Source organism: Urocitellus parryii, chromosome 2, assembly GCF_045843805.1.
Source record: "Urocitellus parryii isolate mUroPar1 chromosome 2, mUroPar1.hap1, whole genome shotgun sequence".
Lineage (NCBI taxonomy): Eukaryota > Metazoa > Chordata > Mammalia > Rodentia > Sciuridae > Urocitellus > Urocitellus parryii.
This window is the reverse complement of record NC_135532.1, coordinates 224,581,545-224,599,415: the sequence shown is the minus strand read 5'-3', so window position 1 is coordinate 224,599,415 and position 17,871 is coordinate 224,581,545. Positions and strand designations below refer to the sequence as shown.

Here is a 17,871-nt window from a genome sequence, read left to right as displayed (position 1 = left end):
TTATGTTCCTAAATTTACCTGAACCAGTTACTTTTCAGATACTTCTCAAAAAGGTAAGCACAATTTTTTTTCACTAAAGCAAAATTTTCCAAGTCTATGGAAAAAACTGATAATAAGCATAAACTGCTTTTATTTTAAAACAAATACAGCCCCCATAAGAGTTCAAGGGCTGGCTAAGGATTCAAGGAGATGTGAAGTAAGAACATTGCAAATAAGACATAAATAGATATTTTAAAGCAAAAATGCTTCAAACTAACATAATATGTACATAATATTTAAAAGGCTGTAAACTGGCCCCTGAGTAGAATTCTTCAGGCATTTCCTACTACCCTTGTCTGCACTGCTTAGGCCAGGTCCTCCTAAACAAGCCGGCTGAAAGCCAGAGGACGACAGTGGGATGAAGTGAAACCAGGACAAATGCTTCAGCCTCAGACATGCAGGAATGGAATCTCAAGCATGAACCATGTTAAAAAAAAAAAACTCTATTGCCAGGTGCAAGGGTGCACTCCTATAATCCCAGAAACCTAGGAGGCTGAGGCAGGAGAATTGCAAGTTCAAAGCCTGCCTCAGCAACCTAGCTCAGTACTAGGCAAATTGGGTGAGACTGTCTCAAAAAAAAAAAAATTTTAAACAGCTGGGGACATGGCTCAATGGTTAAGTGCCCCTGGGTTTAATCCCTGGTTCTAAAAATTAATTAATTAATTAATTAAAACTCTACTTTCAAAGAGATCTGTTTTACTTTTCAAATGAACTTTCTCTGAACACTTACTGAAGCCACTTTCTTTTCTCAGATTCCAAAGAATGAAAGTTGCCCTTCTGAGACAGCGGTTCCATCAGTACAACTCTTCCTCGTTCTGCTACTCACACACAGAAAACGTTCCACCAATACACCACATCCCAAGAAGCTGAAGGAAAGGAAACTGCACCCCACAGCTGCTTGTCATGCATACCTGTGCAAAACTGACCATCAAAGTTTTCTCAAACACTGACTACAGGATAACAGATTCTAGCCCTCAGACCTGGCAAAACCTAACAGAGTAGGAGCTCTCGGGCATTTATACAATGCCTGTGGAAATTCTTCCCAAACTAAGAGGAGGAAATACAATCTGGTATGTAGATGCCCCACCTGCAATGAACGCTTATCCAGCATTCATACTGCGTGCAGCACTCCATGAGAAAATTTTCCATGATTTGGAAGACACTGAAACTGAACGTGAACTGAGCTCACCTTCCCTGAGGAATCAAGAAGCACCTAGGAGTGGCAAGGCCTCCAGACAAGCTCTGACACATCTATCCACTCCAAGAGAATGTGCAGAGTCAAGCAAGACTTTCAATTAACATTCTGAGAAGTTACTGCAAAACTATGCAAGACTCCAACTTTAAATCAGACAGTCACCTCTATAAGAAAATCCATTATGTAAAGAGGAAGCAATAACGTAAACTTTATACAATTTCTCAGGCATCCAACAAGAGGAGTTTACAAGGATCATGCTTATTCATAAAAGGAATGAAGGGGGAAAGAGGAACAAATAGAGAGAGCAGAGTTCTGGAGACCTACATAACACTGGGCTTTGCAACATAAGAGAGCTTCTGCTTCTTTTCAAAGCATAGAAAGAACTTGGAAAAAGTTAACTGCACAATGTCATTAATATATAGAAAATACATGCTGTCAACAGTCAAAAATCCAAATACTTGTAGTCTGAAATCCTGCTCAGCAAGTCATCAAAATGTCAGCCAACATCTCAACACTTCCCACAAGCCCCGTTGTTTTTTAAAGTTTTTATTTCTAAAGTTATACTTTAAAAAGCATTTCCTTTGTGTGTGCATTTAATGTAAGGAAAATAACCACAGGCACAGAGATAGCAATTCAGCTGTCCTGAGCTGGGCCTGGCACGTGGAACAACTCCTCTGACCACCAGGCCTAGGATTCTCCTCTGAAAAAGTGCCCAGCACTTGCCCAGAGGGCTGCAGGAAGCTTCAATGACAGGGAACACCAGCTGTGTCAAAACGGGGTTGCACTGGTCACCTGCAACTCTGGCTACCTAACACTTACCAAAAACAACCTGTGCTCACTCCCTGTGCGCCTGCAACTCGGAACTGAGAGGCTTGCCACCAGCAAGCTGACCCAGCCCACTGGAAAGGCCCACCCGGTCCCGGCCAGTGTATCTGGGGTGACTAGGGGCTGACCAGTCGGGCGCTGGGGGCTGCACTGGGTGTCCAGGGGCTGGCCGGCGGGGCTGCTGCAGGCTCATGGGGTGACACGGCTGGCCGGCTGGACTGCTGGGGGCTGCACCGAGTGACACCTGGCTGGTCGGCCGGGCCGCTGGGCACAGCACGGGGTGACCAGGAGCTGGCCGGCCGGGTCGCTGGGGGGTGCACCGGGTGACACCAGCTGGCCGCCCGGGTCGCTGGGGGCTGTACCAGGTGACATCCGCTGGCCGGCGGCGTGCTGGGGGCTGCACCCAGCTAGACTACTCTAGGCTGGATCCCGCGGCCCCGCTCCCCGCCCGGGTCTTGGCAGTGGCCGCCCGGGGCAGTCGCTGTCCCACCGCCCGGCGAGAGGCGTCCCCGCGGGTCGCAGGTCGCCGGGAGCGGGAGGCCGGGCCGCCTCCGGCCACACCTCCAGGAAGCGGCAGCCGGGCGGGTGCGGCCGACAGGGCCCGAGTGGCCGGGGTGGCCGGGGTGGCCGGCGCCCGGCCGCGCCCCCCGCCCGCGCCCGCACTCACAGGTGACGATGGGCTTGTTCTCCATGGTGTAGATCACCGGCGGCAGCGGCTCCTCAGGGGCGTCCATGGGCGTCCGACTCACCGGCCCGGCCGCCCGCGCCCCATGGGCCCCCGAGGCCGCGCCGGGCCCGCCGCGCCCGAGCCCGAGCCGCGCCGCCGGCCCCGAGGCCGCTCCCGAGCCGGCCGTCCGCCGCGCCGCCCGCCGCCGCCGGCCGCGTCCACTTCCGGCCTCGGCGCCGCCGCATGACCACTTCCGGGGCGCGCGGCTTAAAGGGGCGGGCCTTCCCTGGGCCTTCCCTCCGCCTGCCCTCCGACGGAAAGGGCCCCGGGGCGCCGCGGCCGTGCACCTGCGCGCGTCTCCTGCGCGCGCCCACGCCCCAGGCTCCGGCGGGCCTCCGCTCGCGGGTTTCCCTGGCCGCGAGGTCACGTCACTGCCAGGAGGCGGGACCCGAGGGACGGCCTTCCCGCCACCGAGATCCCGGCCCCGCCCCCACGGGCAGAGGCCCGCTTCCCCTGGCGCGAGCCGGCCCTCGGGCGTCCCCGCGCTTCGCCCCCGCCGCCGTCCGCTCCTAACCGCTCCGCGGGTCGCGGCGGTCCCTTGGTGTCCCCACCCTCACCCTCGCCTGCCACGCCGGGCCTGGCGTGGTACGTGTTGGGAATGCCGCGAAATAAAGCCTGGCTTTTCACGGCACGGAGGCGGGTCTGCGGGGACTTGCAAGGGAATGACCGGGGGCGAGTCCGCAAGCGGACGCCTCTGCCGAGGAGGGTGCCGGGTGCATCCTGGGTGCGAGGCTGCGGGGCCGGGAGGCGGGCGGGGACCCCGGCAGCCTGCTGAAGGAGAAGGCCTCCGGCGTCCGGGAGGCGAGGGCTGGGGCTGAGAGACCCCACGGAGCTCCTGGAGGAGTGGCTGTTAGAGATTGGAAATGCCACCAAGACTGCGGTGGAGCAGTGCTGCAGGGAAGACCTGTCCATGCCATTAACACATCTGGGACATTTAACTGAGACAGAGATTAAGGACCTTGTCCCCAGGTGCCAGCAAACTTGTTCTGAAAAGTCACAGAATTGTACATGCCACAGTACAGATTTTGTCATTCTCTTTTTTTCTAAAACAGCTTTTTAAGAATATAAACACCATTCTTAGCTCAAGAGCTATACAAAAATAAAGGTATTGTGTCCACCTTTAAAAAAAAAAATGCATTCACAGGCCAGATGTGGCCTGTGAGCCATATGTTGCTGACCCTACCCTAAAATAAGGCCCACTCTACACCTGCCTGAAGAAACCCTACAGCAAACCCTGAGAGATCCTCCTGAAAGAAGGAGCTTGGACATCAAGTTCTGCCATTTAGGGGGGCCGGAAACACCCCAGGCATTCAGCAGACCCAATGGGCAGCGCAGAACTAAGGCTAGGCCAGCCCACAGGGAGAATGACTGGACTGCAAACTGGAACAGACTCCTGAGAGGAAGATAATCTAGAGTCTCTGACATTTGTTATTTTCCAATGTCCAGTACACCCTAGAGAATTACTAGTGACAGGCAAAGAAGCAGGAAAATATAAGCCACAGCCAAGACAAAGGGCAGCCAACAGAAACCAACTACCAAGGGCCAGGTGAGATTGACCAAGACTCAAAATGCTCTCCAATAAGTACATTCAAAAGGCTAAATGAAGACACAGGAACTCACAGCAGAGAAATAGAAACTATTTCTTAAAATGACCGTAGAACTGAAAGGACACTAACTGAAATGAAAATCTAACTGTATTGATGGTCAGCAGATAGGTCGTAGCAGAGGATGGAGTTGGCAATCTTGAGGACAGATGAGTGGCATCACAGAATCTGAAGAAGAAAAAAAAGACTAGAGAAAAATGAATAGAGCCTCGGAGACCTAGGGGACGGTATTAAGTGGCCTCACTCACGTTACAGGAGTTCCAGAGGGAAATAAAGTAAGAACAGGGCAGAACATTTTTTTAAAAAAAATAATGGCCAAAATTTTTTTTAAATGGTGAAAAATATGTACTTACAGATCAAGAAACTTAGCAAAACCTGAGCAGGATACATACAAAGAAAATCACATGCAAGCACATCACTGTCAGAAAAAAGAGATACAGAGAATAAAATTTTAAGAGAAAATCTTAAAAGCATTCAGCAAAGGCCAGGGTTGTGACTCAGTGGTAAAGCACTGCCTAGCATGCATGAGGCACTGGGTTCAATCCCCATAACCTCATAAAAATAAACAATAAAGGTATTGTGTCCATCTTTAAAAAAAAAAAAGCATTCAGCAAATTAAGACATGGCCATGAACTTCAAGGGAAGGACAGTGGGGGTGACACAGACTTCTCATCTGATACAATCATGGCCAGAAAACAATGGTAAAAATATTTAAAATGCCAAGGTTTAAAGCCTGTCAACCCCAAACTCTGTAACTTGCAAAATTATTATTTTTGAATGAGGGCAGAAAAAGATTTTATTCCAATGAACTAAAATTGAGACAATTCATATCCAGAGGGCAGGGCATTCACAAACTGTTGCAGGGTGCTCTTCCATGAAAGGAAATGTGGGAATTGGTGTCAGGAGGGAGGGAAGAGCTCTGGACTTAATGCCAAGTGGGAAATAGTAAAGAGTATGCCTTTTCCTCTTGAATGTATGTAGAGGTAAAGATAAGACCACGATAGCGTGAACAATGGATGGAGAAAGGATATCAGATTTTTAGCTTGCTACATGCATGCAGTGTGAAATTTCAGGTACAGAGTGGGAAACGGAAAGGGCTGTGTACAAAGAGGGAAGAGTAGAATGTGATGTGGTGAGGACTTATTTTCTGCCCTAGAGCAAAACCACTAGAAAGTAAATAAATGAAAGAGGTTTGGCTAAGAAGCCAATAGAGGAAAGAAAATGAAGTAATGGAAAATATTTGATCAATCCAAAAGCAGACAAGAAAAGAATAACTGAAGAATAAAAAAACAGAAAGGAGGCTGGGGTTCAGCTCAGCGCAGAGCACCTGCTTAAGCATGCACCAGGCCCTCGGTCCCACCGCAAGAAGGATGGACAGAAAGGACAAATGCAAATGACCAGTTACAACATGAGAAGATCTCCACATCTGTTAGATGTGAGGGTACAGATCAAAGTGCAGAGAGGGTGGGCTCAGGGGTGGAGGTGTGCCTGGCATGTGTGAGGCCCTGAGATCCCCAGCACGCCCCCCCCCACACACACACTAATAATAAAATAATAATAATAATAATAATAATAATAATAATAATAATAATGCCCAACAATAAGATGCTACCTCACATCCACTCAAATAGCTAAAATGAAATTTTTTAAAACCCAGAGAATACCAAGTGTAGACTCCTAGCCAAGGAATCTGTGTGTCTTTTACATCTTCAGTCTGTTCTCAAAGAGAGCTAAGTTCAGATATTCTGGAAAAGCAGGCCCTAGCAGCTTGCCATATGGACGTGGCTAGGTCTGACCATGGGACAGCGGGGCATGGGAGGGCGGGAAGGCAAAGGCCGGCGGTCTCTCATTCTCTTCCAGGCAGCTCTCTGGCTTGATTGTTGGACAGGAAACCACTGCTGGGCTGTTTTCCCTCTGAGGACACCTGCTAGAGTTTTGTTATTTGTTTTTTGTTGTTGTTACTTTTTAACAGGGAGCTCAGGAAGTGCTCAGACTGAGCCTAAAAGCTGATGTAGCAATTCCTTTTAATAATGGTAAATACAGTGCTGCTCCCTTCCTCAGTGTCCATGCTTCTTCCCACTCCCTTTTCTCATGAGATAGTGTCTTGGTTTGGTTGGTGGGTTTATTTGTTTGTTTGAAAAGTTGCTGGAACTTGAGCTCAAATGGTCTTTCCTGATACTTTGCCTCCAGGTTACAAAGAGCTTGCTAAATGGTGCGTGGGGATACTGTGTGAGCTACATTGAAAGGGCGGCCCACAGGCTTTGCCTAGGCCCTCTCCGCAGAGGACTGAGCCAAAAGTAATGGCAAGTCAGTGAATATGCATAGCACTCTATTCATAGTAACCCAGAACAGGCACAACCCCACCGCCCTGCAGTGGGTGAGCAGCTAAATGAACTGGCACATCCACACCTTGGAGCACTACTCAGAAAGGAAAAGGAAGGAAGTCCCAGCACAGGTGATAGCCTTAGGGGGCCTCCTGAGAATAGGGCTCAGTGGACAGAATCTGATGCCAAAGCTTATCGACTGTGGCTTCCGTTAATAGAACCCCCCTGAAGTAACAGAATCACAGCACTGGAGAAGAGGTCGGTGGTTTTCAGGGGCAAAGGGGGCTGTGGCGTGCAGAGAGCAGTGGGGTGGGTACAAGGGCAGCTGCCTGGTGGGGAAGGGCCTTCTGTCTGGACTGTATGGCCATCAATACCTGCCAAATGCCAATGTCTCGGCTTGGCACAGAATCACGAGCCACCACACAGCTTTGTAGGTTCAAACAGCAATTCTTTATTCCCGATCTCACACCAGCCTCCACACACGTACAGGGGCAATCCCCATCCCCCGCACAATTCACGTCCTAAATACTTTCTCTCCACGAGAACTCAGCGGGAACTCAGGCAGCAGGCATGCCCTACTCCCAGCAGGAATAATCTTCAACCTCCAACTTCCCTAAAACTCCTATTGTCACGCCCTAAACCCAAGGACGGGGATACTTCCTGCAGGAATACACCCTAATCCTGGATCCACCCTGGTGATTGAGCAGGGTCACCTTTCTCAAACACACAAGCAAGGTCGCAGCAAATTTCCAAGGCAAGTCCATTTAACATGGGGTACTCTGGCAAGGATACGATGTGTCATTCCTACTTGGTAATGGCTCTCAGCAAATACCTGGTGTGACACTGAGCTGTTCTGCAAGGTGTTACCGCTGGGAGGAACTGGGGAGGGCACACCAGATTCCTCTCAACTGCACGTGAATCTACATTATCTCAAAATTAAGTTTTGTTTAAAAGCCAGCTGACCTGAGAGGTGTCATGTGGATTTCCCGAGTTTGCCAAAGGGAGCCACATGTGGCTGTTACTCTGGACCCTGACTTAGCTCCCCATCCTGGTTGTCATTCCTACAGGCTCCAGGTGCTTGGGGAGGTCTCCAAGGCAGCGCTAGGCTGGCTCCACGAGGCCCCCAGCCCCGCCCTCTGGCTCAGATGTTTCCTGATGGGCAGTCTCTGCACACGGTCAGCCCATCCTCCCGTCCAGAAGCGAACTGTCCACAGTGGAGACAGCAGCAGTGCGATTTTATGGGGGAGCAATCCCCTCAGGAGAAACCCAGGAGATGCCATGGGGACATTGTTTCACTAAATGAATTAAAACTTAGGGAGGGCGGGGAGAACTGGCAGAGCGCGGGGCAGCACCCAGTCAGCCATGGATCCAGGGAGGCTGGGGAGGGCCTGCTGCCGCCTGGCTGGGCACGAATAACCTGGAGGTAACAAACCACATGTAGATTCAATCAGGAACAAACTTTATTCCAGAACCCACTCGAACTCCTTGGGCACTCAACGGGAACTCCGTGAGAACTCAAAAGTAGCGGGCACCCGAGGTAGCAGGAGCCGCCTTATTGCCGGACAGCAGGGGTTTATATACACAACTGAATACACAGTTTGTTTCAATTTCGCATCATCCAGTTACAGCAATCAGTCATTATCTTAATAATTATACACAGCTTAACTTAATTATCATCATCTTAATGGCTCGCTGGTGTCACTTCTCAACCACTCCTGGCAAAATGCCAGACGCCATCTTGACTTAGTTGTGGCTCTCAACAAGGGCCCACTCCCTGAGAAGCAGGAATTCTGTCCCTGTGCTCCTTGATCCAGTGACTGCACCTTGAGAGTGCTCCAAGGAAGGACCCCCCAGACCTCGGTGAATAAAACCACGTGTGGCCACGTAGCTTGCGCCAGCCCTCAGCAGCCTGCCCCCCTTTGCTGGTCTCAGTAGTGCTCAGCACACCCGAGCCATCAGTGTCAGAGAGCCTGCTCGCGTCACCGGCTTGCACAGAACAGCACGCCCTCCTGGGCTTTCTTCTGCATCATGGGATTTAAATAAGCAGCAATAATGAAATCAGACCTGGCACCGTGGACGGTGTTTCCGGACACTCTAGTCCATGCTCCTATTTTTAACACAGCTGCCTTTTTCTCTGGCCTCCTGACAGTCTGGACTCTCATGCCCTCTCTCCAAGCTGAGAGGACTCCCCCAGACGCCTGCTGTGCTCCTGCCTCCTGTCCCCATCGTGTATCCCGGCACAATGTGGCCGGAGCCGCGGCCTTCCTGATGCTGCCATCTGACTCCACACTTTACTAGCTGTTCTCAGGACCCAGAGAGCCACCCACTGCCCCGGGGGCCACAGCCATCTGTGACCTGGCTTAGCCACAGGACGAGGCCAACTTCTCTCACATCAGCTCCTGGCACATCTGATATTGGGGTGACATGACAGAGGGTGGTGAAAGGAAGGGCCAGGGGAGAGCTGAGCTGCCAGGATGCCAGACTCCAAGGGCACCCAAGCTTTGTGGGAGGAGGCTGGAAGGGTGGGTCAGCTACCAGAATTCCTGTCTGACCCACATCACTGGGACAAGGGGAGTGGCCTAAATGGCCACAAGACAGGGGTCCCTGCAGTACACATAGATGATGGCAGACCCATTGGTGTCCCAGGTCCCTTGAAACCCAGCTCATTTTGGTTCAAATGCAGAACCAGAAGTTCACCCATCTGAGATGATAAGGACTGCACATTTTACCCCAGGTCTGGAAACTTCTCCAAGGATAGAGGCGCAGACGGGGGCTCTGGGTGGGTAGATATCTGGGCAAACCTCCCTGGGCTCAGAGGGGCTTCAAGCTCAGGAGACAGCCCAAGTGGGACCTTCTCAGTGACAGTCCCTGTCACAATTACCTGTTTTTGTCTCCCCTCCCCACCCTCCATGCCCAAAATACACCACCTGCACCGGGTCCCTGCTCACTCTCAGGACTCGCTGTTCTGTGGTGGGGCGTTTCCACTCAGGCTGCTGTCCAGCAGCTCCAGGGCTGCCCAGGACTGCAGAAGAGGTGCCTCCGTGGCCTGGTTGCCTGGATGGTAACTGTCCAGCCCACGCCCTGGAGGGGCTATAAGGCGAGTGCAGCAGTAAGGGCTGCCTTTTGAGCATGAAGAGCTTCTGCTATTGTTCATAGAAAGCCCAGTTTCTCCTGTATCCTTTCATGTTTGGAGATCACAGGCCAAAGAGGGCCGAGTGGCCATGCTGGCCAGGCCTTAGCCCACAGGCCTAGCACAGTGCCAGTGGCAAGCAAGGACCCTGAAAGCAATTGGCCAGCTCTCCCTGGCAGAATAGGACAGGGCTGGCATGTGTCCACAGAGGTCCATCTGCCCTGTTATGTCCAGGCTGGCACAGGGACAAGTGGGCTTTCTCAGCAAAGACTTGCTTTTTTCCATGTGGCTCTTGCCATTGCCTGACCCCAAGGGCTGCTTCCCAGGGCCAGGGGCCACTCTGCCCCCTGAGCTCCTTTTCTAGCCTCTTCTCCTGGAGATGTATGCAGAGGCCTTGGGCAGACACATGTGACTGAGCAGATGCCAAGGGAGGTTGGCAGAGAGCTGGGAAGGAAAGCATCTGCCCTCCCAGGGTAGCTGAAGCACCCGAGCCCAGGAGAAGGCAGGTCTTTGTTTAGGGTACATCCTGGAGCAGGGCACAGTGCCGTGGCAGAGCGTGACCTAGCATGTGCAAGGCCTCGGCTCTAATCCCCAGGCTCACAAAAAGAAGTGAGTTTAAAACATGCACCCTCCCAGCAGAAACAAGTGAGTGGCCATCCCAGCTGCTCAGAGGGGAGTCCGACGGAGCAGGTGCCAGGCAGGGCTTTCCCAGGCCCAGGCAGAAGAGAGGTGCACTTCCTCTTCCCCCAGCCGAGGGCACATTCGTGAATGCTGTCTTCATGCTAGGCCACCAGGAAAATTTCTGTGAGTTTCCACCATGTGAAGGGGGACATTTTCTGATAATGATACAAACACACCAGAGTTTGGCAAAACTGGAAAAAAAATAAACAACAACAACAAGGAAAAAACCCACGAGTTTACCTGGAAATCTACAAATGTCTCCTAACTCCTGGATCAAAGGGCAATATAAACCTTAACCGCACAATCCCTAAAATCAAACCCAGCGAGAACACGCTGTGGCGGGACGGTGAGCCGCGCTTCCTGGAAAACACATCCTGAACCCCAAAGTCCACTTTGTTAAAGGAGAAGTGAAAATGAGGGACTTTGTACTGACTGAAAAGGCTGGAAAACCAAAGGCAAAATGAACAATTGGAGAGTAGAAGGAACGAGTCACAAGACAAAGCAGAATCAGTGATGAGAGAACAGAAGACAGCAGAGACCAGCACTGTGGGTAAGGAGGCGAGGCGGAGGCAGAGGAAGCCCGGACACAAAACCCCGACAAAGACAAGGTGAGAGTCGCCCAGAGCCAAGAAAAGATGTTCTTAATCCAAGTGACTTTTGCATTTTAAATCAGGATGAAATATGATTATCTAGGGAAATCTAACCTTGGAACAGACAGACCCAATGGAACATTCCATTTATTGGAGAGCCCTTTCCCCTCCCTCCACAGAATCCCACCGACCAGCAGCTTCCCAGGGAAGGTCCAGCAGCCTTTAGCCCCCTCCCCAGAGCACCAGGAGAGCATGAAGACACACAGCTTCTTACCACACAAGTGTGGCCTGACGCCCAAGCCTGAGACAGACTGCACACAGAGAGAAACGCGGACACCCGCGTACCTGACAAAACTCAGACACCCAGATAGCATATTAACAAATGACTTAGCATCAGCATGCTAAACAAAGAACACCCTTTGTCACTTAACTGGGTTTATTGCAAAATGAAGAGATGAGGTCGTAGAGGAAACGATCCTGGAGCCGAGCATATTGGAGGACTTACAGGGAAAGCCTCGTGGTCACTGCTGTGGTCTGAATGTGGCTCCCACAGGCCACATGCTGGAAACCTACCCCCTGCAGCACTGTCGGCTCGTGAGCTTCCGAGAGCCCTACGGCGCACACAGAGGGCTGGAGGCTCTGAGCTCACCCTCTGGCTCCTGCGCTCACCCTCTCCGCCTTTCCTATTCCAGCATGGATGACACTCCAAGAGGAGGCCCTGACCAGATGCCAGCACCTGGACCTGGGACTTCCCAGCCTCCACAACCACAAGGAGCAAATTCCTATTGGGTACGGATTACCCAGTTGGAGGCATTTGCTATGTAGCACAAAACGACTGAGGTCAATCCTTCCAGGAAAAGCATTTACTCACGGGGTAAGAGGCGCAGGCCTGTAATCCCAGCAGCTTGGGAGGCTGAGGCAGGAGGATCACGAGTTCAAAGCCAGCCTCAGAAAAAGTGAGGAGCTAAGCAACTCAGTGAGACCCTGTCTCTAAATAAAATACAAATAGGGCTGGGATGGGGCTCAGTGGTTGAGTGCCCCTGAGCTCAATTTCTGGTACCCCTCTATAAAAAAAAAAAAAAGCATTTACTCAAGTTCCACACACATTCTTAATTTTTTAAATTCTCAATGAAATGGGTATCATTTAAAATGGGATGCTTTCTGAACAGGGCAGCATATGCAGCATTATACACACATAAATGCCAAAGTCAGCAGAGTTTTTCCCATTAAAGTCAGAAACGAGACGGACTTCACATCGAGTCCATTATTGGCCAATGAAATTGACAGGACACAGAAATTGGAGGTGTAAAGACTATCACTGTTTTGGAAATTAGATCATCATACGACTATATGAAATCAATATTAAATGAACACCATCACAGGAGTACTCAGTAGACTCATCATAACATCAACCTTAATGGGTGAAAGGCAATAGCATTCATATTATATATATACACATATCTATGTCATCAATTAATATTAATGATAATACATCAATAACTAGAGAGATTGTGTGTGTGTGTGTGTGTGATATAGAAGAAGTGATGGAAGAAGGGACTCACAAGAGCCACGTAAAAGATAAAATGCCAAGAAACCCATGTCCCAAGCAAGGTATGACACAGGAAGGAATCCCTGAGAGACCCAGACTGACCTGAACAAACACCGGCCAGGAAGCTGACGGAGTCACACTTCTGCCAACTCCTAAGTCATTACTAAATCTAATGAGCTCCTTATAATAAAATATACTAACTGGTGTAGGATTGCTGCAGAAGAGAAGGTGATTCCAAAAATACACAAAATATAAACAGAAATGAGTGGAAAGGAAAATGTGCAGAGGAAGAGCAGGGAGCCCAGCCGACCAGGCCGCAGGGCGCTCTGCAGAGCCTCGCAAAGTGGGCACCCACATAACAGAGACGGCGCAGTTCAGGGCAGGCTCCGCGCTCCTGGGAACTTCAAGCAGAAGGGAACTAAAATGGACTTTACATGAATATTTTGGAAGTATTAGAAGAGAGCAGGAGGAGAGGCATTGAATAACGAAACACAAAATTGTCTTTCAGTCCTTTTACTGCCATTTTAAAAAAAGGGCTGATTTAGTTGGATGGATGATTTATGCCACCACTGTTGTCACAACTGCCACCACCACCATGACCATGACCACCATGACCATGACCACCATAACCATGACTATCACCACCATGACCATGACCACCATGACCATGACCACCATGACCATGACCACCACCACCATGACCATGACCACCATGACCATCACCACCATGACCATGACCACCATGACCATCACCACCATGACCATGACCATCACCACCATGACCATCATCACCATGACCATCACCACCATGACCATGACCATCACCACCATGACCACCACCACCATGACCATGACCATCACCACCATGACCATCACCACCATGACCATCACCACCATGACCATCACCACCATGACCACCACCACCATGACCATCACCACCATGACCACCACCACCATGACCATGACCATGACCACCATGACCATCACCACCATGACCATCACCACAATGACCATGACCACCATGACCATGACCACCATGATGACCACCATGACCATGACCATCACCACCATGACCATCATCACCATGACCATCACCACCATGACCACCACCACCATGACCATCACCACCATGACCATGACCACCATGACCATCACCACCATGACCATCACCACCATGACCATCACCATAATGACCATCACCACCATGACCATGACCACCATGACCACCACCACCATGACCATGACCATCACCACCATGACCATCATCACCATGACCATCACCACCATGACCACCACCACCATGACCATGACCATCACCACCATGACCACCACCACCATGACCATCACCACCATGACCATGACCATCACCACCATGACCATCATCACCATGACCACCACCACCATGACCACCACCACCATGACCATCACCACCATGACCATCATCACCTTGACCATGACCATGACCATGACCACCATGACCATCACCACAATGACCATCACCACCATGACCATCATCACCTTGACCATGACCATGACCATGACCACCATGACCATCACCACAATGACCATCACCACCATGACCACCACCACCATGACCATGACCATCACCGCCATGACCATCATCACCATGACCACCACCACCATGACCACCACCACCATGACCATCACCACCATGACCATCACCACCATGACCACCACCACCATGACCACCACCACCATGACCATCACCACCATGACCATGACCACCACCACCATGACCACCACCACCATGACCATCACCACCATGACCACCACCACCATGACCACCACCACCACCATGACCATCACCACCATGACCATGACCATCACCACCATGACCATCACCACCATGACCACCACCACCATGACCATCACCACCATGACCACCACCACCATGACCACCACCACCATGACCATGACCACCATGACCATGACCACCATGACCATCACCACCATGACCATCACCACCATGACCATGACCACCATGACCACCACCACCACGACCATGACCATCACCGCCATGACCATCATCACCATGACCACCACCACCATGACCACCACCACCATGACCATGACCATCACCACCATGACCATCACCACCATGACCATGACCACCACCACCATGACCACCACCACCATGACCATCACCACCATGACCATCACCACCATGACCACCACCACCATGACCATCACCACCATGACCATGACCACCACCACCATGACCACCACCACCATGACCACCACCACCATGACCACCACCACCACCATGACCATCACCACCATGACCATGACCATCACCACCATGACCATCACCACCATGACCATCATCACCATGACCACCACCACCATGACCATGACCACCATGACCATGACCACCATGACCATGACCACCATGACCATGACCACCATGACCATCACCACCATGACCATCACCACCATGACCATGACCACCATGACCATGACCACCATGACCATGACCACCATGACCATGACCATCATCACCATGACCATCACCACCATGACCATCATCACCATGACCATCACCACCATGACCACCATGACCATCACCACAATGACCATCACTACCATGACCACCACCACCATGACCATCACCACCATGACCATGACCACCATGACCATCACCACCATGACCATGACCATCACCACCATGACCATCACCAACATGACCATGACCACCATGACCATGACCATCACCACCATGACCATCACCACCATGACCATCACCACCATGACCATCACCACAATGACCATCACCACCATGACCATCACCACCATGACCATGACCATGACCACCATGACCACCACCACCATGACCATGACCACCATGACCATCACCACCATGACCATGACCACCACCACCATGACCATCACCACTATGACCATGTCCATCACCACCATGACCATGTCCATCACCACCATGACCATCACCAACATGACCATCACCACCATGACCATGACCATCACCAACATGACCATCACCAACATGACCATGACCACCATGACCATGACCATCACCACCATGACCATCACCACCATGACCATCACTACTATGACCATGACCATGACCATCACCCTGACCTTCATCATGACCAACATCTCCACTACCCCATCACCCATACCAATACCATCACCACCACTATTACCACTACCACCATCATCTATTACCAGTTTCACATCACCACCACCACCATCATTACCAACACCTTCGCCATCACCAATGCTGGGCTTGAACTTGAGATCCTCTAGCCTCAACCTCCCAAGTGATTACAGGCATGCATCACCATCACCATGCCATAAGATGTTAATATCCAAAATACATAAGGAACACAGAGAATTCCATTGCAAGAGAACAACCTGATTTTTCAAGTGGCAAAGGAACTGAATACACATTTCTCAAAATAAGACAGACATATGGCCAACAGGTACTTGAAACAACACTTAACATCACTAGTCATTTGCATTGCAGGGAAATGCAAATTGAAAGCACAGTGAGATGTCACCTTACACCTGCAGAATGGCTACTCTAAAAAAGACAGAAGGAAGCAGGGTTGGTGAGGATAGGAGAACAGGGGGGAAGGCCAGCCAGCATGGCCGTCGTGGGGAGCCGCACTGAAGCTCCTCAAAGAGCTGAAATAGAGCTGCGATGAGACCCGCAGCCCCACGCCCGGACGACAGCAAAGGAGAGGAAGTGGGCTCGGGGAAGAATCCTCAGCATCCTTCACAGCCGCCTAGACAAGGAGTCAACCTAATGATAGACCCAGTCTGGTTTTCTCTTAAAATTGGGAGCCATCTTGCCACAAAGCCATGAAAAGCTAATTTTGGCTTTACTATAAGTTACTGCAAATTCTGAACTAGCTTGAAATGCCTGCCCGTGCCTTGAACTCACCCCTGTCTGGCTCTCCAACCAGTTATTTCAGTCTCTGAAATTTTAGTGATGTCTCACAAATCTTGGCCTTCCCTGGCCAGATAACGACCCTCTCTGAGGCTCTAAGGACCTTCATAAATTCTGATGTCGGGGCTAGCAAAACTGTCATGCCCATCAGAGTTTGCTATCTGTAACCCTGCCCCCCCTTTGTGTAACTTTCTGGGCTATAAAGCTGGGCTGCAGGAAAGCTGGGGGCTGTCTTGTTCCTGCGGTTTGGGGTGGGAGAGGCAGCCCGGCTGGTGGAAGTAATAAGCTTGCTTTAATTTGATTTTAATTCGAGTCAGTGGTCTTTTCTTGCGTCCTGGTCTAACACTAAGCGTCTACTAACAGACGAGCAGACAGAGAAAATATAGCGCTTATACACAGTGGAGCCCTGTTCAGCCCTGAAATGTAAAAAGTGCGAGATGCAGGGAATTTCTTACCTGAACTTCCTATGCAGTCAGATGTAATGAGTAAATCTGGGAGAGCTGGGGCTCTGTTGTAATACAGAGCCGTCTGGCCTCGTGCGTCAGGCTGCTGGAACAACACACCGTAAATCTGGCTCATCAACCACAGAAATGCGTTTCTCACTGGCAGTTCAACGTCCAGGTGAGGGTTTGTGTCCTGGTTCAGAGACTTCCCCTTGTGGGTGGGTGGACTCTCTGGATCCTCTAAAGGACACTAACCCCATCACAGGGCCCCAGCCTCATGGCCCACCTTGTAGCATGGTCACATTGGATGGTAGGTTTTAAGATGTGAGTTTGGGGGACAAAGACAATCAGACCACAGCAGCCTCCTTCGGACTTTTCTTTGAAGTCAGCCCTTTTCTCCAACCTTCGGGCCCCTGTGTCCCTGGCTGGGACTGTGGTGACCACCAGCAGCCTGTCCCTCTCCGTGGGTGAAGCATACCCAGAGACTCCGGGGCTCCCAAGACATACTGACGTGTCCGGGAACAGGTGCAGGGACGTGTGACCTGCTCCAGGAACACCTGGCCAAGAAGCCACCCCAGAGCCTCCCTTGTAGGCCCCAGAGGGCTGTGCCCCCAACACAGGAGCAGCGCTGCCCGCCATGTGGGCAGAGTGTGCAGGGGTTTGATGTGAGCGGCCAGCTACAGGAAGTCCTGCAGGGCAGGGAGGGCTCGGAGCTAGGGGCCGCTTGGAAAGCAGAGGGGCGTGAAGAGGCTCACTGGAGCCTCGAGACCCACTGTGCGAGTCAGCTGGAGCCATGGGGCCGGGAGCGAGTCCTGCAGCCTAAGCAGAGCTGG

General features: G+C 51.2%; 1 protein-coding gene across 2 annotated transcripts in view; it reads right to left on the bottom strand.

Moving 5' to 3' along the window:
- The window catches only part of Trappc10 (trafficking protein particle complex subunit 10), a 76,570-nt gene extending 73,717 nt beyond the window's left edge, over nt 1-2,853 (bottom strand). Inside the window, exon 1 of one of the 2 annotated variants that reach the window (XM_026410060.2) lies at nt 2,727-2,853. In XM_026410060.2, coding sequence (XP_026265845.1) covers nt 2,727-2,793 — 67 coding nt within the window. In that variant the 5' untranslated portion in view covers nt 2,794-2,853. The remainder of the gene's footprint in view (nt 1-2,726) is intronic. The other variant, XM_026410061.2, reaches the window with a different exon arrangement.
- Nucleotides 2,854-17,871: the final 15,018 nt, after the last annotated feature.